This window comes from Mauremys mutica, chromosome 7 (genome assembly GCF_020497125.1).
Source record: "Mauremys mutica isolate MM-2020 ecotype Southern chromosome 7, ASM2049712v1, whole genome shotgun sequence".
NCBI lineage: Eukaryota > Metazoa > Chordata > Testudines > Geoemydidae > Mauremys > Mauremys mutica.
Genome location: NC_059078.1, coordinates 50,105,132 through 50,130,202, shown reverse-complemented (window position 1 = coordinate 50,130,202; position 25,071 = coordinate 50,105,132). Strand labels below are relative to the sequence as shown.

Below are 25,071 nucleotides of genomic sequence, written 5' to 3'. Positions count from 1 at the left end.
GGAGATGGGTGCTGCCCAAGCATGGGGGGAGATCACGGGGCAGGGGAGAGCAGCCCATCCCCCTGCATCACTGGCCAACCCAGCCAGGCCTTCCCAGTCCAACCCTCAGGGTCTTTCTCTGCTCTGCCGGAAACCTCTGCTCCCCACGGGGAGATCACCCAGGGCCTCAGCCACGTTGGTCTGAGGTCCCCTGAAGGGTGTGATTCATCTCACACCGCAGTGCCTGAGGCCCCCTCGCAGCCCCTGGGCACAGACTGGGCTCCCGGGGTGCTCGTAATTTCAGGCCTGGCAAATTTCAAGGGATACTGTAGAGACACCCACCCAGAGCCGTAACTAGGTATTTTTGCGCCTGAGGCAAGAATATAAAATTGCGCCCTCCCCCCAGGGCTGGCTCTTAGGTGGCAATTCGGCGGCGGGTCCCTCAGTCCCTCTCGGAGGGAAGGGCCTGCCTCCGAAGAATGAATGAAGTGGCAGCAGTAGAGCTTGTGATTTTGGGGGGTCTAACTCATAATTTTTGGCTGCTTGGGATGGCAGTGTTGCTTCCAAGATGGTCTTTGGTTCCAGTCCAGTTCCAATCCAAAGAGGGACTCACAGGTTAAGAGAGGAGGGAGGTTCTGGATATCAGCAGTGGCCACTAGGGATCAGCATGTGTCCTGAGAATGCTGGGAGTTCAGGTTTGCAGGGCAGGAATCAGGGGTGGCAGGTTTTTAGAAATTTTGGTGGTGCCCAGAACACGCCCCACCCAAACTCCATCCCCCCATCCGCCCAAGGCTCTGGGAGGGAGTTTGGGTGAGGGAGGAGGTCTGAGGTGCAGGCCCTAGGCTGGGGCAGGGGATTGGGGTGCAGGCTCTGGGAGGGAGTTTGGGGATGGGCAGGTGCAGAGGGAAGGGGTGCAGGGGGGAGGACTGTGGCTGCAGATGAGGGGTTTGGGGTGTGGGAAGGGCTCAGGGCGAGAGCAGGAGTGTGGGGGGATGAGGGCTCTGGCTGGGACTGGGGATAAGGTGTTGCTGGAGGGGCTCAGGGCTTGGGCAGAGGGTCAGGGTGTGGGGGGTTGAGGGCTCTGGTTGAGACTGGGGATAAGGTGTTTGGGGTGCTGGAGGGGCTCAGGGCTAGGGTAGAGGGTGCGGTGGGGGGGGGTGAAAGCTCTGGCTGGGGTGTGGGCTCTGGGGTGGGGCAGGGCTGGGGATGAGTTTGGGGTGCAGGCAGGCTGCTCTGGGACAGGGGCCAGAGAGGAAGACTCCCCCCAGCCCTTTCCCTGCCGGCAGCAGTGAGCTCTGGGGGAGGAGCCCCCCGTCCTACCCCCCCAGCAGCACACTCACCCCCACCACTGTCACTGCATGTGCTCCTAGGGCCCCTCTCAGGTCCAGGAATCACCCTCACCTCACTGGGGGTGAGGGATGGGGCTGCCTCCTTGCCCAGCATGGGGCAGGAGTGGTGACTGCGGGCAGGGCCTGTGCTGCTGGAGGGTCCAATGGAAAATGAAAGGGTCTGAGGGGGAAGGGCAGGCTCAGAGTCAGTCTGCCCTGGCAGTTGAGATGGGGGGCGCTAGGACCCTGCGGCAGCAGTTGCTGCAGGGGAGAGACAGGGACTCTCTACTTCTTTTTTTTTTCTCCACTGTTTTCTGCGCCCGCTCCCCCTCCCGGCTTTGTGTGCCCAAGGCAAGTGCCTCACTCACCTGGCCCTTGTTACGACACTGCACCCACCTCCCTCCCGCCCGCTCTCTGTCTGTGGGCTTTGCACCAGCCTACCACACTCTGACCCTAACCCCGCCCACGTCTAACTGCACCTCTCCCCCAGGGATGCTGTTACCTCCCGCCCCTCCGCCAGCTGGGGAGAGAGAAAGCGATTCCTAGATCTATGGCCAGGAGGGACCAGTCTGACCTCCTGGATAGCCCAGGCCAGAGACCTGCCCGGTGGTAATCCAGAGCAGAGCTGCGAGCAAAGCATCCCAGCTTGGTTTAAAAGTTATCACCCTGCCCTGGGTAAATGGTCCTAGTGGTTAGTTACTCTCCCTGCTAAAACATACACCTCATTTCCAGTGTAAAGGTGTCTAGCTTCAGCTTCCAGCCACTGGATCCTGTTAGACCTTCCTCTGCTCAATTAAATATCTGTGCCCCACGCAGGTACCCACAGACTGGGCTCCAGTCACCCCATGACCGTCTCTTCGCTAAGCTAAACAGACAGAGCTTCCAGCGTCTCTCGCTCTCAGGCAGGTTTTCTAGTCCTTTCCTCGACCTCACTGCTCATCTCTGAGCCCTCGGCAACGTATCCCCCTCCCCCTTGAACCCTGGACCGGGCTGATGCTGCTCAGTGTCACTGGGCCTCAGGTCTCAGACGCACTCTGGGATTGTGGGTGCCAGAGCCAAACCCGCCCACCTGCGAGACGAGCAACGGAAACCCCACGATGTCTTCAAAATCGCTCGGCCCTTCCAGGGCCTGACGTCACAGCAGGGTTTGGTGACGGGCAGAGAATTCTCACATCTGGCGGGTTGTGTGTGTGCGTGAGCCTCAATGGGTGCGCGTGTGCGCATGCATGAGTGTGCATGTGCCTGTGTGCATGTGTGTGCATGCATGAGTGTGTGTGCCTCTCTGTGTGTGTGTGTGCATGCATGAGTGTTTGTGTGCCTCTCTGTGCATGTGTGTGCGCATGCATGAGTGTGTGTGCCTATGTGCATGTGCATGAACCTCTCTGTGTGCGCATGCATGAACTTCTCCGTGTGCACATGTGCATGAGTGTCTGCGTGCGTGTGCATGAACCTCTCCGTGTGTGCTGCTGTCCCTGAAGGCTCAGCGTTCTCCCCCAGCCACTGCCCCAGAGCCCTTGCCCACCCCTCCACCCTGGGTTTAGGCTTCCTTAACTAGAAATAAAACCATTCGCTTGCCAGGCCAGGCCCCAGGGGGTCTGCTTGGGACCAGCTGACAGGCCAGCAGGGCCCAGAGTCCCTGTCTGGGGCCACGAGCAGCCATGACAAGCCTAGCAGCTCGGGCCTCTTCTCTGCAGCCCAGAGCAGAGACCTTCAGTTCACAGCTGGTGTCTGGAGCTCTGGGCAGCCGGAGCGAATGCTGAGCCATCTGGCCCTGTCCTGCCCCTGCTGGAGTCACTAGCAACCCGCAGTGCGGGGCCAGCAGGAGCAGAGGGTCCTGCTATCCCAGCCCTGGGCTCCCCCCAGCTCTGCTGGTGCTCTTCGCTCCTGACCCGCAGCCCCTGCTACCCCAGCCCTGGGCTCCCCCCAGCTCTGCTGGTGCTCTTCGCTCCTGACCCGCAGCCCCTGCTACCCCAGCCCTGGGCTCCCCCCAGCTCTGCTGGTGCTCCTCGCTCCTGACCCACAGCCCCTGCTACCCCAGCCCAGGGCCCCTCTGAAGTGGAGTTCGCAGAGTTTCAGCTATTGCAGAACGGGGCCATTTGGCCACTAGAAAAGGCCCATTCCACCCGGGAGCTACGCCAGCTTTAAACCCAGCTCCCCAGAGCTGGCAGGCTGTGCTGCTCCCCCAGGGACCCTGGTGAGGGGAGCTGGAAGAGCGGCTGGTCTCTGTCCACATGTAGCTGCAGCCAGACTGCCCCCCACCCCCACGCCTCCAGACAAAGACGTGGCACTCAGCGCCTGCATGACAGGCGTGCAGCTCCCTGTGCCAGGGCTGAGATCACACCAGGCTCCTCATGCACTGAGCCCCCTATCTCCTGTGCCCCCATGTCAGTCCGCAGAACCCAGCACCCGGAGTCAGGCCCTTTGTGCGGCCCCTGCACTCCCAATCCATCCCCAGCGGCAGCGTCTCAAGCTCCAGCCGGGGCACAGGCCACCCAGGATGAGGGGCAAGGTACGAACCAGCACGGATGGGTGCTGGGTGCCACCCCTCGGGAAATGGGTCCCCTTGTCAGTCAGTGCCAGGCCCCACATCCCAGGTCCTTCTGCAGAGGGGTGACCCCGATGTGGGGGAGGAAGCCAATGTCGGGGCTTCCCCCCTGAGCCCCCGGGGAGTCCCGGGAGCTGGAATCCAGAGCAGCTCAGTGGGCACATGAGACGTTCAGGGGGAAGCTCCAGCCATGCCCAGGTCAGGGCATGTGCCCCTTGGGAGGGCGGGTGCTGTTGCTGCTGCAGCACAGTGGTGGCTAGGCATGTCCGGCCTGCTGGCCCTTCTCGAGGGTCCTGGTGCCCCCCAGGGCCATGGCAGACTCACCGAGATGAGGAAGAAGACCATGCAGCTGAGGGAGAACCCGCTGGCGTAGCCCAGGTAGCCTGGGGAGAGAGGAGAGCAGGGGGTGGGCACAAGCAGAGCTGTGTGTGTCCCAGCCCATTGTCTTTGGCCCTCGTGGGGTTGGCACCAGGGGGCCTGGGGCGCGGAGGCTCAGGGCTCAGTCTGCTTGGGGAGGGATGGGTAGAGATCCAGCCATGGGCACCAGATGCCCCTCTTATCAGCCATGGGCACCAGACACGTCCTGGGCTGCTGCCTTTGGTCCCCCAGCTGGACTCTGCCCTTGGCCCAGACCCATATGGGGATGGGGCTCCAAGGGGTGAGGTGCATGGTGTGTGTGTGGGGGGGGCGTGACCCCTGGTGGGGCGAGGGGCGGCAGGGAGGGCGCTGGCACAGATACCTGGCGCTTACCTGACCCTGGCAAGAAGCAGACCCCACTGGTCTCCCCCCTCCCCTCCTCAAAACACAGGCTGGTCCTACCCTGCCCTCCAACCCCCTCCCCTCCCTGCTATCTCTCTTCCTTCCCCCCGAGATTCACTTCCCTGCCCCCTGTCCTCCCCCCTCCCCGGCCTGAAGCAGCCTGGCTCCCAGCCCCTGCTGCACCCCAGCTATGATCCCAGCTTCCCCCAACTCCCCACCCGCTCGCCCCACACAGCGTTCACCTGTCCTGCTGTGCCAGGGGTGGGTGGGGGATGTGCTGCGCATCCATCCATGCAGGAGAGCTTGGGGGGGGGTGAGCACCCACAATGCACCACGGCCCCTCTCTCGGGTACCCTGGACCCCCTGCGCTTCGCCCCCCAGCTGCCAGCCCCGACCTGGCCCTGAGTGCGTGACTCACCGAGCTGCTTCATCAGGGCAAGGGGCAGGATGATGGTGAGGGAGATGAGGATCACCAGGTAGTTCCCGTTCAGGTACCAGTCCCTGCGAGACAAGAGGCTGGGTCAGGCCCTGCAGCACTGGGGGCTGGGGAATTAGCGGGACCCTGGAACCGACAACGGTGCCTGGGTCAATACCCACCCCCCAGCCTGGGCCAGCGACCCCCCTGCCTCGGTGGGAAGGACCAGCCGGAACTGATTCTGGGTGCCTGACACCGCCAGTCCTGCCAACACCCACCCCAGCTGGCTCTTTCTCTGTGCCCATCAGCTGCCCCCTCCCCTGCACCAGCTGTGGGGTCCTGCTGCAGCCCTGCTGCCTGGAGAGTCTCCCTCTGCCCACCACCCCCGCTCACTCTAAGGGTAGGTCTATACTTACCTGCTGGGTCGACGTGTAGAGTTCGACTTCTCGGAGTTCGAACTATCGCGTCTAATCTAGACGCGATAGTTCGAACTCCGAACGTGCTCCCGTCGATTCCGGAACTCCACCGCCGCGAACGGCGGTGGCGGAGTCGACGGGGGAGCCGCGGACTTTGATCCCACAGCGTCTGGACGGGTGAGTAGTTTGAACTAAGGTAGTTCGAGTTCAGCTACGCTATTTGCGTAGCTGAACTTGCGTACCTTAGTTCGACCCCCCCCCCCCCAAGTGTAGACCAGGCAGTGCAACTCATAGGTCTTGAGTCTTCCCAAGACGCCCTGGCATCAGCAGAGCCTGCATGGGGGGCAGTTATGGGTCAATCCTGCCTGGTCCTGAGCATCCCCCACAATGGGCACACAGGGTGCGCAGCTCCCTACTATCCTCCCCTCCCCACCAGCTCTGCTGGTGCCCCTCAATCCCAACCTGCAGCCCCCTGCTATCCCATCTCTCTGCCCTCTGGAAGGAGCGCTGGGCTGCCCACCGGAACAGCAATGCGCCGGCTGCCTGCCCCTGCCCAGACACATGGCTGCACCCTGCGCTGCCCCCTAGGAGGGCTCTGCCTCGAGCCACGTCTGCCTCCCCCACCCTGCTCGGATGTGGCCAGAGCCTGGCTAGGCCGGAGACAGAGCTCACTCTGTGCAGGGAACACTTGGACCTTTAATGTGTCCTGGCACTCAGCCTGGCCGCACCGAGCCAGCTCTGCGGAGACTGTGCGAGCAACCGTTCCGGCTCTGGGCATCCACCTGGCCTGGACCAGATGACCTGTCCTGCGGCTCCCTCTTGCTCGTCCCCCCCCCCAATGGGGTTCCAGGCTCCTCTGTGGGACCTGACTTTCTCTGGCTCAGTGTCCCCCAGCTCGGGAGGGTCCCTGGGGATGGGGTCAAGGCCCCATTGGGGAAGCCAGGAGAAGATCCCTAGGAATGTGTGGGGAACGAGCAACCTCCTGTTGTACTCGCCCGTGGCTGCTCCCATGGGCTGAAAACCAGGCCTGAGGCCCATGGTGATGGGCACCCACGCTGGGTGGGACTGTAGCACAGTGCTGGGTCCACTTGCCCATCACAGGGCTAGTGATGGTTGTGGGGACAGTGTTGCCATGGGAATGGTTTGTGGTGCCCATCGTGGGCAGTTTGACTCAATGGGCCTGGATCTCCTCTCTCCTCTCCCTCGGTGCGCCAGGAGACGTGCCACTAATGCCCCACCCCGGGCTCAGAGCCGACTCCAGCATTTCGTCGCTGCAGCAAGCCCAGCTCACAGTGCCAGGCACTGAAACTGTTTGCATCAAGTAGTGGGAAGTTCCCCAGCCCATGATTCCTGGCTAGAGTCCCCGGTCCATTCCTTCCCTGAGCAAGCAGTGCCGTGAACGGTGGGATTTGTGCTAGTGCTGTATGGGTCTGCGGGGAGGGTGGGGCACGGCCCTTGCGTGCACGTGGAGCTGTTTGGAACAGTCTGAGCATTGACTGGTGCCAGGATCAGGCCTGTGAGTGGCTGCCAGGCCCAACGGCGCCCTCGCTAGGCTATGCCTGTGCAAAAGTATAGATCCAAACACCCCAGAGTTCAGGGCAGCTCCGGTCCAGCCGGTCTCCGTGTAACGTCCAGGGGAGAGACAGGCTCAGAGTGCCTGGAGTGACCCATCCTTTGGCCTCGTGGGTGCCAGGCATGGAGCTGCCTCTGTGGGCCTGTGGGAAGCTGGATGGGCTGATAGCACCAGGAGACAGGCTCTGGCATCTGGCACGGACATTGGAGTGGTAGTGACACCCGCCGCGACCTCACCAGCGACTGCGTTAACCCCTCAGTGCCTGGAGGTGCCAGCAGCCCCAGCCAACTGCCACAGGGAGAGTCACACCCCAGAGAAGTCATGTGCCCAGCGGTGGGCTGGCTCTGCCCATGGGAAGGGGAAGCAGGGATTGGACGTTCCCGCTGGTTTAATCCGACACTGAAGGCTTATTCAGCTCTGGCATTAAGCTAAAATAGAAGTGACTAAATACGGCTAAATCCCTGTGCTGGGCTGGAGGCCAGATCTGCCCGGCTGCCACAGGACGTGGGACACAGCTGAGCCTGGGGGAAGAGGTACAGGCAGGAAGTAGGGAGAGAGGAAATGCACCGAGGAAGGAATGCGAGAGACAGAGCCAGGCTACCGTGGCAGAGAGGAGGGAGCTGCAAGTGTGGCAGGAGGGTGCAGACACAGCCTGCGATCACCAGGAGGCGCAGGTGGCCTCTGGGTGAAAGTCCCAGGCTGGGATTCCCTGGGCGAGCTGGCTTTGCAGATTGGTGTCATGCTGTGCCTCAGTTTCCCCAACTGGGAAAGGGGGCTAACAATACCAGCCTGCCTCATGGCAGGGAGGAGATCAGCCCAGGGAGGCAGGAGGGCAGGGCCGGCGGCAGGGAAGCAGATAGGTGGAGTGAGAGGGGCGAGGTGCCAGGGAGGGCAGGAGACGGACCAATGGATAAGAGGATGCGGCTGGAGTCACATGGAACATTCTCCCCCAGGGGCTGTGGGTCAGATTCAGCACAGGTCATGGGGCAGATCAGCTTTCGCTCCATCTGACCCCTAAAGCACGCCAGTTCCCAGCCAAGCACCACCTGAGAGCTGGGCTAGCAGGGGCTGTGAGTTGGGAGTGAGGGCCACCCAAGCCATGGCAGGAGGGGGAAGAGGAGTCCAGGCTGGAATAGTAGAGACTGTGGGTCGGGACTGAGGGGCACCCAGAGCAGGGGCTGGGGAGAGCCCAGGCTGGGATAGCAGGGGCTGCGGGTCGGGATTGAGGAGCACCCAGAGCTGTGCGGGGGAACTCAGGGCTTGGGTAGCAAGAATCATGGTATGTCCTGGGCTGGCCGCTTCCCCATGCAAAAGCCCCTCTCTGGCCCCCCGTGGAGTGGGGCTGGGTCCGGCCCAGCTGGGGTTGGCAGCAAGTGGTGACTAGCACCTGGATATCAAATCCCCCACACACTGCGGTCTTCCTCTAAGCAGTGTCCTTTCCCTGCCCCCGCAGCTGGCTCAAGCTGCTGGCCTTGGGTAGCTCCCACCCCACCCAGGGGCCCTCAGGACATCCCTTCTACTGATGGCTGGGCCCCCAGGAACAAGGGGTGGGCACTGGGCCCATCCCAACTAGGGATCCCCTTCTATTTGGAGCCAGAGAGCAGCGGCTGTCAGAGGCGCTTGGTGCCTCCCGTGGGCCATGTGGTGCCTGGCCTCTCTGCACTGGGGAGATGCCCTGGGAGGGGATCCCTGGCTGGGCGGGGGATGGGGGGACTTGGATGCTGCAGATTCAGATGCCCCTTCCCCCTCCCCCACTGGGCTCATCCCCCTACCCCCCATTGGAGCTGGGGGGCTCAGGGTTACCCACCGGGCCCCTGCTACCCTCCCGAGCTCTCTGAGGTGCCCCCGGACATGACACGGACCCCCAGCGCTGGCTGGAGCATGGCCGGTGTGTGGCCAAGCACAGGACTCAGCCGCTTTGGGCACCAGCATGGGGCCAGGGGTCTGTGGCCAGCTGCGGGGTGGAGGGGGATGGACACACGGGGACTCACGTGCTCTTCTCCTCCAGGTTGAGGAAGGTCTGGATCACCAGCGGCACCTCGGACTTCACGATGTACAGGTAGCTGGACATGGCTGCGGGGAACAGAGGGGCCGCGGGGGAGCCCCGGCACAGCCACATTACTGGTGCCCAGCAGACGCTGCTCTCCCAGTCGCAGCCCTGCCGGGTGCTCTCCACAGTACACCAGGGGGAAGCCTAGGTGACCCCCCGGCTGTGCCCTGAGTGTGCCAGATGGTGCCCTGGCTGGGTGAGGCCTCCATGGGTGCCCTGGCAGGGTGGGACCCCCATGGGTGCCCTGGCTGGGTGAGCCTCCTGTGGGTGCCCCAGGGTGCCAGCTGTGGCTCTGTGCTGTATGGGGCAGGAGTTCTTCCCATCCCCCACCTACCTCCGATGTTCTGCAGCGTGATGGCGATGGCCGCGGCCAGCTTCCCTGGTGTGCCGAAGGCCCGGTAGCCCAGCTGCTCATAGGCACGGATCCCTGCGGGGGGTTGGGGGGAGATCGGAGGGTGAGAGGAGCCGCAGGGGCCAGGCACCGGGGCGATGCCAGCAGGGAGCAGCGCCCAGGAATGCCAGCCCTCAGCCCTGGGCTAGTGGGGGGCGGGCAGGGAGCTCTGCCAGACCTGAGACACAACCCCCCCCCCCCGAGCACCACAGGTTTCCTGGCCCCAAGACACAACCCCACCCCTTGCAGCACCCCGGGACCCCCAGCCTCATGATGCGGCCTCTCCCCCCACAGCATCCAGGGACTCTCAGGCTTAACCCTCCCCCTCATAGACCCCAGGCAGCCTGGTCCAGCAACATGACTCCTCCCCTGGATGGAGCCCCCATACCTGTTGCACTAGGGGACTGGGAGATGACTGCATCACTCATGCGATGCTCTAGCCCCTGGGCCCCCTAGGCTGAGAGCTGAGCACCCCTGTCCCCCGGTGTATTGGCCCGTGGACCCCAGGGCCTGATCTCGCCTGAGGCACAGCCCCATTGACGTGGGCTGCAGTGACACGGCGCTGGGCCATGCCAGAGCCGACGTGCTACGGGGATGATCCGTCTGCAACTTCCAGACTTAATGCAAAACCCCACGAGTGGGGCAAACGCTATGAGCTTGGTGCCCCTGCTGTCCCCGCTGTCCCTGCCTGGCACCTAGCACGCGAGAAGCACACAGCAGTGCAGGTATGTCATAAACAGATAGTTAAGGAATCCTGTGGCACCTTATAGACTAACAGACGTTTTGCAGCATGAGCTTTCGTGGGTGAATACCCACTTCTTCAGATGCAAACATCTTTGCATCTGAAGAAGTGGGTATTCACCCACGAAAGCTCATGCTGCAAAACGTCTGTTAGTCTATAAGGTGCCACAGGATTCTTTGCTGCTTCTACAGAACCAGACTAACACGGCTACCTCTCTGATACTAGATAGTTAAGGGTTAATGTCTCTTTTACCTTGTAAAGGGTTAAGAAGCTCAGTAAACCTGGCTGACACCTGACCAGAGGACCAATAAGGGGACAAGATACTTTCAAATCTTGGTGGAGGGAAGTCTTTGTTTTGTGCTCTTTGTTTTGGGGGTTGTTCGCTCTTGGGACTAAGATGGACCAGACGTCAATCCAGGCTCTCCAAATCTTTCTGAATCCGTCTCCCATGTTTCAAACTTGTAAGTAGCACAGGCAAGGCGTGTTAGTCTTATGTTTGTTTTCTCAACCTGTAAATGTTCCTTTTTGCTGAGAGGATTTTACCTCTGTTTGCTGTTACTTTGAACCTAAGGCTAGAGGGGTTTTCTCTGGGCTATATAAATCTAAGTACCCTGTAAAGTATTTTCCATCCTGATTTTTCAGAGATGATTTTTACCTTTCTTCTTTAATTAAAAGGTTTTTTTTAGAACCTGATTGATTTTCCTTGTTTTAAGATCCAAGGGGATTGGATCTGGACTCACCAGGAATTGGTGGGGGGAAAGGAGGGGGAATGGTTAATTTCTCCTTGTTTTAAGATCCAAGGGGTTTGGATCTGTGTTCACCAGAAAATTGGTAAAGTCCCTCAAGGCAGCCCAGGGAGGGGAAGGTTTTGGGGGGACAGGGAGTGTGCCAGACACTGAATTTCTGGCTGATGGCAGCGTTACCAGATCTAAGATAGGAATTAAGCTTAGAAGGGTCCATGCAGGTCCCCACATCTGTACCCTAAAGTTCAGAGTGGGGGAGGAAACCTTGACATGGTGAGAAGCTGTGAGGGATTTTTTAAGAACCAAAAGCCAGTAGGATTTTTTTTCTCTCCTTTCTAGCTGCTTAGAAAGCAGCCTGAAGGAAGAGGTGTTAAGTTTTTTTAACAAGGGTCTTTGTTAAGAGGAGGCTTCAAGCTGTGAGCAAACAGACAGCAAAAGGAATTTACAAGCTGAATTGTTTTCTTTCTTTCTACCTCTCGTAGCTAGTTAGAAAGTCTCTGTTAACCAAGCAGCCCTGAGCTGAGTGCATCCCAGTCAGTGAGCTGCAGAGGGGTGTGGCCAGCATAAGAAAGCAGGAAAATGAGTACCAGTGAAACAGTTAACAAACTCGAACTGGCTAGGCTGGACGCAGAAGAGAAAGCCAAAGAGGCTGACCACAGGAGAGCTATGGAGATGAGAGAAAAAGAGATGGAGATGAGAGAAAGAGAAGAGAGAGCCAAAGAGGCTGATCACAGGAGAGCTATGGAGATAAAACAAATAGAGATGGAGGCAAAGGAAAAAGAGAGAAAGCATGAACTGGAATTAGCAAGGACTAAGCCGGATGTACCAGCCAACCCTAACAACCCTTCTCCAGGTACTGTCTCCCATCCCAGAAAATTCCCCACCTACAAGGCAGGTGATGATACTGAGGCCTTCTTAGAAAATTTTGAAAGGGTCTGCCTTGGGTACAACATCCCTACAGACCAGTACATGATAGAGCTGAGGCCACAGCTCAGTGGACCCTTAGCAGAGGTGGCAGCTGAAATGCCTAAGGAACACATGAACAATTATGATCTTTTTCAAACCAAGGCCAGAATCAGAATGGGGCTAACCCCTGAGCATGCCCGTTGGTGGTTCAGAGCCCTAAGGTGGAAACCAGATGTGTCATTTACCCGACATGCCTCCCACATTGGAAAGAATTGGAATGCCTGGATATCAGGAGCAAGTGTTAACTCTCTGGAAGAGCTGTCCCTCCTAATGCAAATGGAGCAGTTCTTAGAGGAAATAGAAAGGTACATCCTAGATGGGAAACCCAAAACTGTAACCGAGGCAGGGGAGATTGGAGCCAGGTGGGTGGAAGTGGCAGAAAAGAAAAAAACTACTAGCAAGGGGAGCGAATATCAGAGAGGGCAAACTGAAAATAAACCCCATTACCGGGGGCAACCCAAGACCCCACCTACAACCCAAGGAAAGCCCCAGACCCCCTATTGTCCCACCTCACCAGTCTCCAGCAACCCACCTCGGCCCAGTGACCAGTCAGCTGGGCGATGTTTTAAATGTAACGAACTGGGACATATAAAGGCCAACTGCCCCAAGAACCCCAACCGATTACAGTTCATTACAACACCATCACACCAAAGATCCCCAGGCCCAGATGCCTCTCAAATACCCTCGGAGTGAAGGGAAACCTTGAGAGTGGGCGGAAAGAAGGTTATCGCTTGGAGAGACACCGGGGCACAAGTATCAGTTATCCACCAATCCTTAGTGAACCCCAAATTCATCAACCCAGAGGCCCAAGTGACAATTCACCCATTCATGTCAAAATCTTTAAACTTGCCTACAGCTGAATTGCCTGTCCAGTACAAGGGCTGGTCAGGAATGTGGACTTTTGCAGTCTATGACAATTATCCCATCCCCATGCTACTGGGGGAAGACTTGGCCAACCATGTGAAGATGGCCAAGAGGGTGCGAATGGTCACCTGCAGCCAGGCCAAGCAAGCTTCCAGACCCATCCCTGTTCCTGAGCCATCCACCAGGGCCCCGTCTGTGTTACCAGAGACCCAGACAGAGGTGGTGGAACCGGATCCCCTGCCAACGACTGCAACAGCCCTAGTGCATCCAGTCCCAGAACCGGAACTGGAAAAGCAACCAGCACCAGAACCGTTGCCAGCACTGACTCCAGCGCTTGCAAACCCATCTACAACTCCAGAGGGCACCAGCGGGCCTGAACTGGCAGAAGCAGCGGACAACCCTACCCAAGAGGCTCAGCCAGAGCCTGAAATATCACATAGTGCACCAGCGGAAAGCGGTTCACCATCAACGAAAACAACCCCATCACCTACATCACTTCCAGAGGGACCAAGCCCAAGTCCACAGTCTAAGGAGGAACTGGTGTCTCCAGCCTCAAGGGAACAGTTCCAGGCTGAGCAGGAAGCAGATGACAGCCTTCAGAAAGCTTGGGCGGCGGCACGGAGCACCCCAGTGCCTCTCAGCTCTTCTAACCGATCCCGGTTTGTTGTAGAACAAGGACTTTTATACAAGGAGACTCTTTCTGGTGGATACCAGGAAGACTGGCATCCTCAAAAGCAGTTGGTAGTTCCAACTAAGTACCGGGTAAAGCTCTTGAGCTTATCCCATGATCATCCCAGTGGTCATTCTGGGGTGAACAGAACCAAGGACCGGTTGGGGAAGTCTTTCCACTGGGAGGGAATGGGCAAGGACGTTGCTAATTATGTCCAGTCTTGTGAGGTGTGCCAAAGAGTGGGAAAGCCCCAAGACCAGGTCAAAGCCCCTCTCCAGCCACTCCCCATAATTGAGGTCCCATTTCAGCGAGTAGCTGTGGATATTCTGGGTCCTTTCCCAAAAAAGACCCCCAGAGGAAAGCAGTACATACTGACTTTCGTGGATTTTGCTACCCGATGGCCGGAAGCAGTAGCTCTAAGCAACACCAGAGCTAAAACTGTGTGCCAGGCCTTAGCAGACATTTTTGCCAGGGTAGGTTGGCCCTCCGACATCCTTACAGATTCGGGAACTAATTTCCTGGCAGGGACAATGAAAAACCTGTGGGAAGCTCATGGGGTGAATCACTTGGTTGTCACCCCTTACCACCATCAAACCAATGGCCTGGTGGAGAAGTTTAATGGAACTTTGGGGGCCATGATACATAAATTCATAAATGAGCACTCCAATGATTGGGACCTAGTGTTGCAGCAGTTACTTTTTGCCTACAGGGCTGTACCACATCCCAGTTTAAGGTTTTCACCATTCAAACTTGTGTATGGCCACGAGGTTAAGGGGCCATTACAGTTGGTGAAGCAGCAATGGGAGGGGTTTACGCCTTCTCCAGGAACTAACATTCTGGACTTTGTAAGCAACCTACAAAGCATCCTCCGACACTCTTTAGCCCTTGCTAAAGAAAACCTAAAGGATGCTCAGGAAGAGCAAAAGGCCTGGTATGATAAACATACCAGAGAACGTTCCTTCAAAGTAGGGGACCAGGTTATGGTCTTGAAGGCGCAACAGGCCCATAAGATGGAAGCATCATGGGAATGGCCATTCACGGTCCAAGAGCGCCTGGGAGCTGTTAACTATCTCATAGCATTCCCCACCTCAACTCTAAAGCCTAAAGTGTACCATGTTAACTCTCTAAAGCCCTTTTATTCCAGAGAAGTAAAGGTTTGTCAGTTTACAGCCCAGGGAGGAGATGACACTGAGTGGCCTGAAGGTGTCTACTATGAAGGAAAAAGTGACGGTGGCGCGGAAGAGGTGAACCTCTCCACAACACTGGAACTTCTGCAGCGACAACAGATCAAGGAGCTTTGCACTAGCTTCACCCCAATGTTCTCAGCCACCCCAGGACAGACTGAACGGGCATACCACTCCATTGACACAGGTAATGCTCACCCAATTAGAACCCCACCCTACCGGGTGTCTCCTCAGGCCCAAGCGGCTATAGAACGGGAGATCCAAAACATGCTACAGATGGGTATAATCCGCCCCTCTAACAGTGCATGGGCATCTCCCGTGGTTCTAGTTCCCAAACCAGATGGGGAAATATGCTTTTGTGTGGACTACCGTAAGCTAAATGCTGTAACTCGTCCCGACAACTATCCAATGCCACGCACCAATGAGCTATTAGAGAAATTGGGACGTGCCCAGTTTATCTCTACATTAGACTTAACCAAGGGGTACTGGCAAGTACCGCTAGATGAACCTGCCAAAGAAAGGTCAGCCTTCATCATCCATGCAGGGGTGTATGAATTTAATGTGCTTCCCTTCGGGCTGCGAAATGCACCCGCCACCTTCCAAAGACTTGTAGATGGTCTCCTAGCAGGATTGGGAGAATCTGCAGTTGCCTACCTCGATGATGTGGCCATTTTTTCTGATTCATGGGCAGAACACCTGGAACACTTGGAAAAAGTCTTCGAGCGCATCAGGCAGGCAGGACTAACTGTTAAGGCTAAAAAGTGTCAAATAGGCCAAAACAGAGTGACTTACCTTGGACACCAGGTGGGTCAAGAAACGATAACTCCCCTACAGGCCAAGGTGGATGCTATCCAAAAGTGGCCTGTCCCAAAGTCTAAGAAACAGGTCCAATCCTTCTTAGGCTTGGCCGGATATTACAGGCGATTTGTACCCCACTACAGCCAAATCGCTGCCCCACTAACAGACCTGACCAGAAAGACACAGCCAAATGCAGTTAAGTGGACTGAGGAGTGTCAGAAGGCCTTTACCCAGCTTAAGGCCACACTCATGTCTGACCCTGTGCTAAGGGCCCCAGACTTTGACAAACCATTCCTAGTAACCACAGATGCATCTGAGCGTGGTGTAGGAGCAGTTTTAATGCAGGAAGGACCGGATCAAAACTTCCATCCTGTCGTGTTTCTCAGCAAGAAACTGTCTGAGAGGGAAAGCCACTGGTCCATCAGTGAAAAAGAATGCTACGCCATTGTGTATGCCCTGGAAAAGCTACGCCCATACGTTTGGGGACGGCGTTTCCAGCTACAAACCGGACAATGGTGTGCTAAAGTGGCTTCATACTGCCAAGGGAAACAACAAAAAACTTCTTCGATGGAGTTTAGCTCTCCAAGATTTTGATTTCGAAATTCAATACATTTCAGGAGCTTCTAACAAAGTAGCTGATGCACTCTCCCGTGAAAGTTTCCCAGAATCAACTGGTTAAAAATTGTCCTTGAAATGTAAAATATCTCGTAGTTTTACCTAATTAGTGGTATATGTAAAGGTGCATGTGTTTTATTAATCTGCTTATTCTAAAGTTCTAGGAAGAAATCACCACCAGTGTGGCTCCACACTGTCTGAGATTTGGGGGGCGTGTCATAAACAGATAGTTAAGGGTTAATGTCTCTTTTACCTGTAAAGGGTTAAGAAGCTCAGTAAACCTGGCTGACACCTGACCAGAGGACCAATAAGGGGACAAGATACTTTCAAATCTTAGTGGAGGGAAGTCTTTGTTTTGTGCTCTTTGTATTGGGGGTTGTTCGCTCTTGGGACTAAGACGGACCAGACGTCAATCCAGGCTCTCCAAATCTTTCTGAATCAGTCTCTCATGTTTCAAACTTGTAAGTAGCACAGGCAAGGTGTATTAGTCTTATGTTTGTTTTCTCAACCTGTAAATGTTCCTTTTTGCTGAGAGGATTTTACCTCTGTTTGCTGTTACTTTGAACCTAAGGCTAGAGGGGTTTTCTCTGGGCTACATAAATCCAAGTACCCTGTAAAGTATTTTCCATCCTGATTTTACAGAGATGATTTTTACCTTTCTTCTTTAATTAAAAGGTTTTTTTTTAGAACCTGATTGATTTTCCTTGTTTTAAGATCCAAGGGGATTGGATCTGGACTCACCAGGAATTGGTGGGGGGAAAGGAGGGGGAATGGTTAATTTCTCCTTGTTTTAAGATCCAAGGGGTTTGGATCTGTGTTCACCAGAAAATTGGTAAAGTCCCTCAAGGCAGCCCAGGGAGGGGAAGGTTTTGGGGGGACAGGGAGTGCGCCAGACACTGAATTTCTGGCTGATGGCAGCGTTACCAGATCTAAGCTAGGAATTAAGCTTAGAAGGGTCCATGCAGGTCACCACATCTGTACCCTAAAGTTCAGAGTGGGGGAGAAAACCTTGATAGGGTACCTGGCCATGCACTGGCCGTTCCCCGCCAGCCGCAGGCAGCCAGTCAGCCTCAGTCCACCCGGGGCTGGGGGTGCAAAGTAACAAGTGGGGGGAGTGGGAACCTTGTGCAAATGGGAAAGCTGGGCCTGGAGATGACCCTCCCATCCCCACTTGCAGGGGTCTTACCCACAATCCCGGAGGACTTCAGCAGGAGGTGGATGGAGTAGCTGGACAGCAAGGCCACTGAGGTCAGGAGGAAGCTGGAATGAGATGGGAGATGAGTGAGCTGAGAGCAGAGCCCTAGGAGGCTGCATTGGGGTGGGAGCTGCTGGGACAGACAGCTGAGGGCTGGCAGGCCAGAGCCCTGCGGGGGTCACAGGTGCTGGCATACCGTGTGGCCTTGGGGTGTCAATGAGGGCCAGATTTGCCAAGGAGTGGAATCTCTGGCACGCCCATTACCTTGGGCCCCCTGTCTCTCCATGCCTCAGTTTCCCCTTCTGGAGCAGAGAGTGTGAGCATGTTACTGATACAGGGGAGTTGGGAGGATTCACCAGCCAAAGGGCCCTGCTGGGCCCCGGTGAAAATCTACTGGGTTCAGTGCAGGCTCCAGCCAGCCCCTCTCCCCGCAGCAGGGCTCCAGCCAGCCCCTCTCCCTGCCCCATGGCAGGGCTCCAACTGCACTACAGCCTGTGCGATCCGTGTCTCGGGGTCCCACCTGCTCGCAGTGCTGGGCGGAGAGCAGAGGAGCTACTGCCTGTCAGTGGTTCCTGGAGCCTGCAGATGCCTTGGCATAATGGGGAGTGGGGGCTTGGAAAACCCTTGTTAACCTTGCGGAACCCAGCCAAGAGTCAAGGGCTGGGTGTTTTTTAGGAGCGGTCTCTCCCCAGTCAATGAAATGCACGTCCCACTCATCCCACGGGGTCCCCCCACCCCGCCACTGTCCTGGTGCCTGTCCTGATGCCCGTCCTGGGGTGTATCTGGAGGCCAGAGAGCAGTGGGTGCTATTGCACCGCAGCCCACCACTGGCTGCCAGTCACTTCTGATGCCAGTCTGTGGCCTCGGGCTTCACCTTCCCAGAAAGGAGCAGAGCAAGCCCTAGCCAACCCAAAGGCCAAATCTCCATCTGTGAGCTGGGCTCCTCGGAGCGATGCAGAGCCCGGGGGGGGGGGGCGGGGGGGGGAGAGGGTGAAGCGTGGGAGGGATGGAGCAAAGCACTCTGGATCGTGGAGGGGTGAGCCCAGAGCCTAACCGGCTTTAGGAAACACCTCCAACCTCTTTGAAAAAGCCCTTCCGCCATAGGAACAACACTCACAATTCTGCTACACAACAAACCCCAGCCAACCGCCCAGCCAAACACTCACCCAGCCACCCAAACAACTGACCACCCATCCAGCCAACCAGTCAACCATTCACCCACTCAAAGAAACAACCATACAACCACCCAACCAATCAACCATTCACCCAGCTAATCAAACATTCACCTAGCCACTCAACCATTCACTCACCCAGTCACCCACCCAATCAAACACTTACCCAACCATTCACCAACCTACACATCCAGCCAACCAATCAACCATTCACCCACTCCAAAAACCCAACCATTTAGCCACCCAACCAAACAACCACACAGCCACCCACCCACCCAGCCAATCAAGCACCCACCTGCCCAAACACCCACCCACTTACTCAACTAACCACTCACCCACCCACCCAGTTCCTCAAGCAACCAATCAGCCACCCACCTAGAAAAACAACAATTAAAATCACCCTGAAACAAATCAACCGAGACAACTCCATTGCGGTAAATTCATAACAATCTAATCTCTCACCAAACAAGCCCACAGCCCTTCCCTGAGCAGAGCTCTGACCCCCTCAGTGGTACAGGGAAGGCACCCAGACACTCTGTTGCTGGGCGGAAGGAGATAGACACGATTGTCTGAGAGGCGCCCCGGGGTTTGGGATGGCCTGGGGGCCCTGTTCCTTGGCACTTGTTCTTGGAGACTCATTACCCCCAGAGCTATTTACATGTTCCCAGGCATGTGGCCTGCCCAGCCCCTCTCCTCCTGTTTATGGTCATTTCAAATCGCAGCCTGCTGTGTTTGCTTTGGAAGGGCCTGTGGTTCCCTCTGGCCAGCCAGGGACCTGGAGCTTTTCCAGAGGAGCCGGAGGGGGCCGCGGATCCCCCACTGCCACAGAGCCATCGCTGGATGCAGCTATTCTGGGATGAGATCGGAGCCATGGGGAGGTTAGGACGCTCTGAGCTGGATGGATCCATGCCCAAAGAATCCTGCTGTCCTATCCACGTGAGGACTCGCCCAGTTCTTGGGACAGCTGTGTCGCCTGGGTGCACTGGACAAAAGGGCCTCAAACTGCCCACATCTGCGCCAGGACGAGGGCATCACGCTATCCCTGGAATGCCTGAGATCACCCTGGGCAAAATGCCACTTCGCCAGGTCATGCCACGTGGCGCCAGCCTCCCCCTGGGGCCCTGCATGCTTGGTGGTGGGAGAGCGGCGAGGATCAGGGCTGGCTCTGGCTTCCAAAGTGAGATCGCTCAGGCTGCAGAGACCGGGCAAAGCCTCTAGGCTATAATGGGCTGGGACCTGCCGAGTGGAGGATGCAGCAGAGGCAACGCAGAAGGCTGGTTCCATCTCTGCCTTGTGTCGTAGGAGTCCAATGGTGTCCCATGTGCCTGGGGGCTGCTGGGAGCTGTGTCAGGGAGAATGGAGCCAGCAAATCAGCCTCTGGCCAGGGCGCACTAAAAACAAGGCGCTGTCTGATGCGCCAGTGCCTGAGAGAGCTGCTCCCAGCGTGTAAGGAAGAGCCAGAGTGGAGCGCTCGTCCACACTCCAGACCTGGGAACACAGGGCAGCTCTCAGCTGGTCTGGCCCCAAAGCACAGGACAGGTTGAGTTCAAAATAGGAGACAGAGGGTGGGAGGCATGACACCAGGGTCCTATTCCTGGCTCTGGCCTACTGTGTGATGGCAGGCAAGTCACCACCCCTGCCTGCCTCAGTTTCCCTGTCTGCAGCATAGACATGCTGACACGTGTAACAGGAACCAGGGCAGCCTGGCAGTGGAATGGGGCATTTGGACTGCAGCCAGATGTCATAAGACTGGGACCTGAAATAGAGATCTGGGTTTTGGTTCTGATTGACCCTCCACAGCCACAGCATCCAAGACCCTCATGCTCTGTAGGGCTGGGCCGCCCAGAGAGGGGGGCAAGTGGGGGAATTTGCCCCAGGCCCCGCAGGGGCCCCCACGAGAGTTTTTCGGGGCCCCTGGAGCGGGGTCCTTCACTTGCTCCGGGGGCCCCGGAAAACTCTCGCAGGGCCCAGGCCCCCAGAGCTTCTTCCACTCTGGGTTGTTGTCGGCAATTTGGCGGCGGGGAGTCCTTCCACTCTGGGACAGAAGGACCCCCCGCCACCAAATTACCGCCGAAGACCCGGCACTTCGGTGGCGGGGGGCCCCCACCGCGGGTTTTCGGGGCATTTCGGCGGCGGGTCCCTGAGCGGAAGGACCCCCCACCACCGAATTACCACTGAAGCGGGGGCCCCCTGAATCCTCTGGGCGGCCCTGCTGTGGGGTATTCAGCCTTGCAGCCTTCCTGCCTGGGGTAGGGCAGTTCCATTACCCCCCATACAAATGGGGAAACCAAGGCACAGTGCCTGAGTGACTCACATACAATGTCATAAGCCGATCCCGCTAACCACCTTTTCACGGCTTCTCGCCCAGCCTGGTGCATGGGTCTAAGAACAGGATAAGGTCCTGGCTAATTAATGCCCTTTTACTTTCCTCTCAGATCCATTGTCATTAGTCCCACTAGGTAACAAGGCGTCTGTCAGCGTCGCTTGCATTTGAATGGGCTTTTCCCCAGCAGTCTCCTAGGGAAAGAGTTTTTCTTTTCTCTCCTGCCATCCCCAGACTCTCGGGGCGAGTTCGTAGCTAGGGAGGACTGGGCAGCGTGGATGGCAGGGTTTGCCATCAGCTGGAGGTTTGTCTCTGGATCTGTTTGTCCTGGTTTTACTCCAGTGTAAAAACACTTTCCTATCAGTAAAGGGAGGGGACCCCCCCAGCCCCAACATCCACCTGAGTTCTGCTGTGATGCGGAGAGCTCAGTGCACGTGTCTTGCCATGTTGCATAGCTAATCAGCAACCCGGACACGGCCTCAGTCATTTCACGGCACAGATCCCCACCAGGGAGTCCTGAATGCTGGTTTTGTTAAAGCGTGGGGGCTAGAAAACCCAGGGGGCTAGAAACAGGTTTATGCCCTGCATACATACTCCAGGATAAATCAGGCGTGACCCCTCTGCAGCCAGCAGGAATGGGCTGCGGGGTCAGGCCAGTTGTTCCCATGTATTTTAGGAGATGGATTTTCCCCACAGCAGTAGCCTGGACCTTTTGAATGGGAACCAGGAAGTGAAACCGAGCGAGCAAACTCTATTCTCTTGGCTAAGCGGGCTGCAAACAGTCATGGATCCACTCCAACCCCCTGCAGTTTGATGCTGCTCCTTTCTGGAGTGGCCCAATCGGGGCCGAGATCCTGCTGCACCAGGTACTGTACAAGCACATGCAGGTGTGGTCCTCGCCCCAAAGAGCAGCCATGAGCATGAACTTCATGTAAAGTGAGGCACACGGAGGGAAAGTGACTCACCTAAGGTCAGTCACTGGTGCAGCTGGGATCAGAACCCAGGTGCACAGGCTCCCAGCTTAAGTCTCAACCCACTAGGCTGCACTGTTACCAGATAAAAGTAACCGGGAACTGGCACAGAACAGTGGGCGTAGCAGAGACTTTGGGGCTATTTCCAGCTCTCTCATCAACTGGCTGGGCCATCGTAGTTGAGTCTCTCTCTGGCTTGCTCTGTGCCTCAGTTTCCCCATCTCTCAAGGGGAGATTATGGCACTACCCACTCCCCGGGGCTTGTGGGAGGAGCCTGCTGGAAAACTTCCATCAAAACATTTTTCCATAGGGAAAATACCATTTTGATAACCCGACATTTCCTGTGAAATCATAATGGTTTGGATGAAATTTCACTTAGAAAAAAAATGGTTTAAAAGAAAAAGGTTGAAAAGCTCCAAACGGGACTGCTGATTTTTCATTGTGAAACACCACTTCATTGTCTAACAAAACCAGAACGAACCCCATTTCTTACAGGTTGCAATGGAAACTGGAACGTTTCAATGGCCCCAAACCAGGGTTTCCAGAATTCATTTTTTTGGAAAATTTCCAGTGGTTTTGGAATCTCGCTTTTTTCATGGGTGGAGGAATCCAGGGGCCGACCGACTCTGCTCAGGAGGCTGCTGTGCTACGTGCACTGAGACACACACGGAAGAGGAGGGCAAAGCAGGACTTGTCTCCCAGGCGCCTGCAAAGGTTTCGTGAGCAGCGGTGCATCTGTGGTTGTTTTAAGTGCAAACCCAGGAGACTGTGGCCAGGGGCTCAGGCCGGGGGCTCTGGGAAAGGCCAGACACCCTGGAGCCAGGCCTCGCTGAGGCCTAGCCGAGTGTGTGAGTAAGCAGCAGAATCGTCCCAGGAGGGCTCTGGAGGGGGCTGCCCTCAGGGCTGAGTTGGTTCAAGGCTCCAGCCAGGGCGCTCAGGACTGCGGTTTGGTGTGCCCGCGCTAACCCACCTCAGCACCAGGGTCCATGAAAGCAGCTGGCCTGGGGTGTCATCCCGCCTGCATAGGAACTCCCTCCACAGAGCCAACCCCACAGACAGGACAGGAGAGCTTGCTGCAGACCGGATACCACAGTGACAGGCACATGATAGCTAGCTAGATGGTACCCTCCCCCCGCTGCCCATATCCATCCTGCCCAGCCAGTGGCTCCCGCCCAGCCAGTGCCCCCGCCATCCCCATCCTGCCCAATCATGCCCCCCAGCTCTCCATCCCCATCTCCCCCAGCCACTTGTTCATATCCTGCCCAGCTGGTACTCACTCCCACTCTTTTCCTCCCCCTGCACCAGAGCCTGGCACTGCCCATAACAAGGCAGATGACACTGCGCCCGTGCGGAGGGCACGGGATGGGCAGGGCACTGCTTGTAGGGACACGTGACTGAGATGAGCACCAGCTCCTTGTGACCCGCAGACACCCCCCGCCGGAAGCTGGAAGGGCAGTGAGCTCAGGTCACCCCACAGTGCCTGGCTGGTTGGGTGGCCTCGTGGCTACGTGTTCCCAGTGCCATCCAACCTGACCCCAGAGGCGAGCAGCAGTGCTAATCTCTCCGGTCACACAGTCCGGAGTTTATTACCACGCCAGGGGCTGAGCTAGGCAGGCCTTCCTCCTCTGCCTGGCACGTGGCCCTGTGGGTGACAGCTGCCCCGGGGCCGGCATCGGGGGATCCTTGGGAGGGGCTGCACAGAGCGACACCAGCTGCTGAAAGGCTTCTGCCCAGGAGGCTGTGTGGGGATGGGACACTGGGGGTAGGTGGTGCTTGGAGGCACCCAGCAGTGGAAGGATGGCTTAGTGGTTAATCCCCGGCCTGGGCTGTGGCCGATCTGGGGTCAGTGGGCAGCTGTGGCACAAACTTTGTGGCTAGGGGGTCTCAGTTGCCCATCCCATCCGTGTCCATTTAGCCGGCCTGCCCCTTGGGGCTGATGCCGGCTCTGGCTGTGGGTGTGTACAGCGCCTGGCACAAGAGGACTGGGTCTTGGGGAGCGCCCTGCAGCCCTGCAGGATGGCAGGAGGCGCCCTGGAAAGCTGCCCTCCTGGGTCATTTCCCCTCCCTCGCTGCAGGGACCTCCCGCCTCTCTCGATCAATGGAAAATCGGCTTCTCAGAAGCTGCGGGCAGCCCTGGAGCCAGCCAGGCCTTGGCTGCCCTCTCTGCTTTGTTTGAACAGTTGTGAGCAGTGCCACAACCAGCAATGACCCTGGGGAAAGTCCACAGCTGCCGGTGACCCTGCTGCTCCTGCCAGCAGGGAACAGGAGGGCAGATCCACCAGCTCCTCATTAAGGCCGCAGCCTAACAAGGAAGTGGGAAGCAGAGGATGCCAGGCAGCCGCCCCCTTCACCCACCACTGCCAGCCGCCAAGCAGCTCCTCAGCCCTGCAGAGAACCAGGCGGCTGCTGACCGGGCGACCTGGGCAGCTGGGGCAGCTAGGCAGAGCAGCCGGCAGAGCTTCACAGCACATAGCAGCTATGTGGGCACCCCAGGGTGCTGGGCAGGCCCTCTGATTGCTCCTCTCTCAGTGCTGGGGGATCCTCACACCCCACAGAGTGTGTGTGGGGGGTGTAGAGGGCGATCGCTGGCTCTGATGCCGTGTGCAGTAATGCCAAACTTACCTGCTGGAGTCACAAGACTGGCTTAAAAACCCCTGGGTGTCTCAGCAATACATGCTGGGCTCTGTTTGCCTTCCATTTCCTGAGCCATTGGGGGCAGTTTTCAAGCGTTTCCCTGCAAACGGGAGGGCCAGAAACATCCTTCTTCTCCCAACACAAGCAGAGATTTGCCCCCTAATCACCTGACTCCAGGAGCTGGGGCTTTAGGAAACCCCCTTATCACAGAACCGTAGTGAGGCGTGTGATCACATTCCCAGAGCTGGCAGCTGGGGAAGATGGTGAAGGCTCAGCAAATTGCATGGACACAGGCAGCCGGTTTATACACCCCCTGCAGAATTTGATAACAGGGCGACAATTCTCTATTCAATTCTATAGGTTAGTTGGGAACGGCCATGCAAATTATGGGGAGCCATTTCCAAAGCAGTGGCTGATTCTGGGGTGTGCAAGCTGGTGGGCCTGCTCAGAAGGGCTCAGCATCCACCACCCCAGCAGGAGCAGCAGGTGCGAATCAGAGGTGTCTCATAGACCTTGACTTGAGTGCTGTGGAGCCTGGTTGGTTTCATCACCAGGCGGTTCTGCAGGACTGGTCTGGAGTGTGTGTCTGTCAGGTAGGTCTGAATCTGCATCTGGGTTCATGTGCACGAGTGTGAATGGGGGGGTGTCTATTAGACATGGCTGCGAATTCCCCTGTAAGCCGACGTGTGTGTTTGCACTGTGATGCCCTCCTGAGCCCACCAAAAAGCCGTGAGGGCC

General features: G+C 57.2%; 1 protein-coding gene across 1 annotated transcript in view; it reads right to left on the bottom strand.

Moving 5' to 3' along the window:
- The window catches only part of SLC38A3 (solute carrier family 38 member 3), a 77,995-nt gene that overhangs the window by 9,284 nt on the left and 43,640 nt on the right, over nucleotides 1–25,071 (bottom strand). Inside the window, exons 5-9 of the mRNA XM_045024237.1 lie at nucleotides 17,225–17,298; nucleotides 9,400–9,492; nucleotides 9,007–9,088; nucleotides 5,030–5,112; nucleotides 4,177–4,235 (exon numbers count right to left, since the gene is read on the bottom strand). Coding sequence (XP_044880172.1) covers nucleotides 4,177–4,235; nucleotides 5,030–5,112; nucleotides 9,007–9,088; nucleotides 9,400–9,492; nucleotides 17,225–17,298 — 391 coding nt within the window. The remainder of the gene's footprint in view (nucleotides 1–4,176; nucleotides 4,236–5,029; nucleotides 5,113–9,006; nucleotides 9,089–9,399; nucleotides 9,493–17,224; nucleotides 17,299–25,071) is intronic.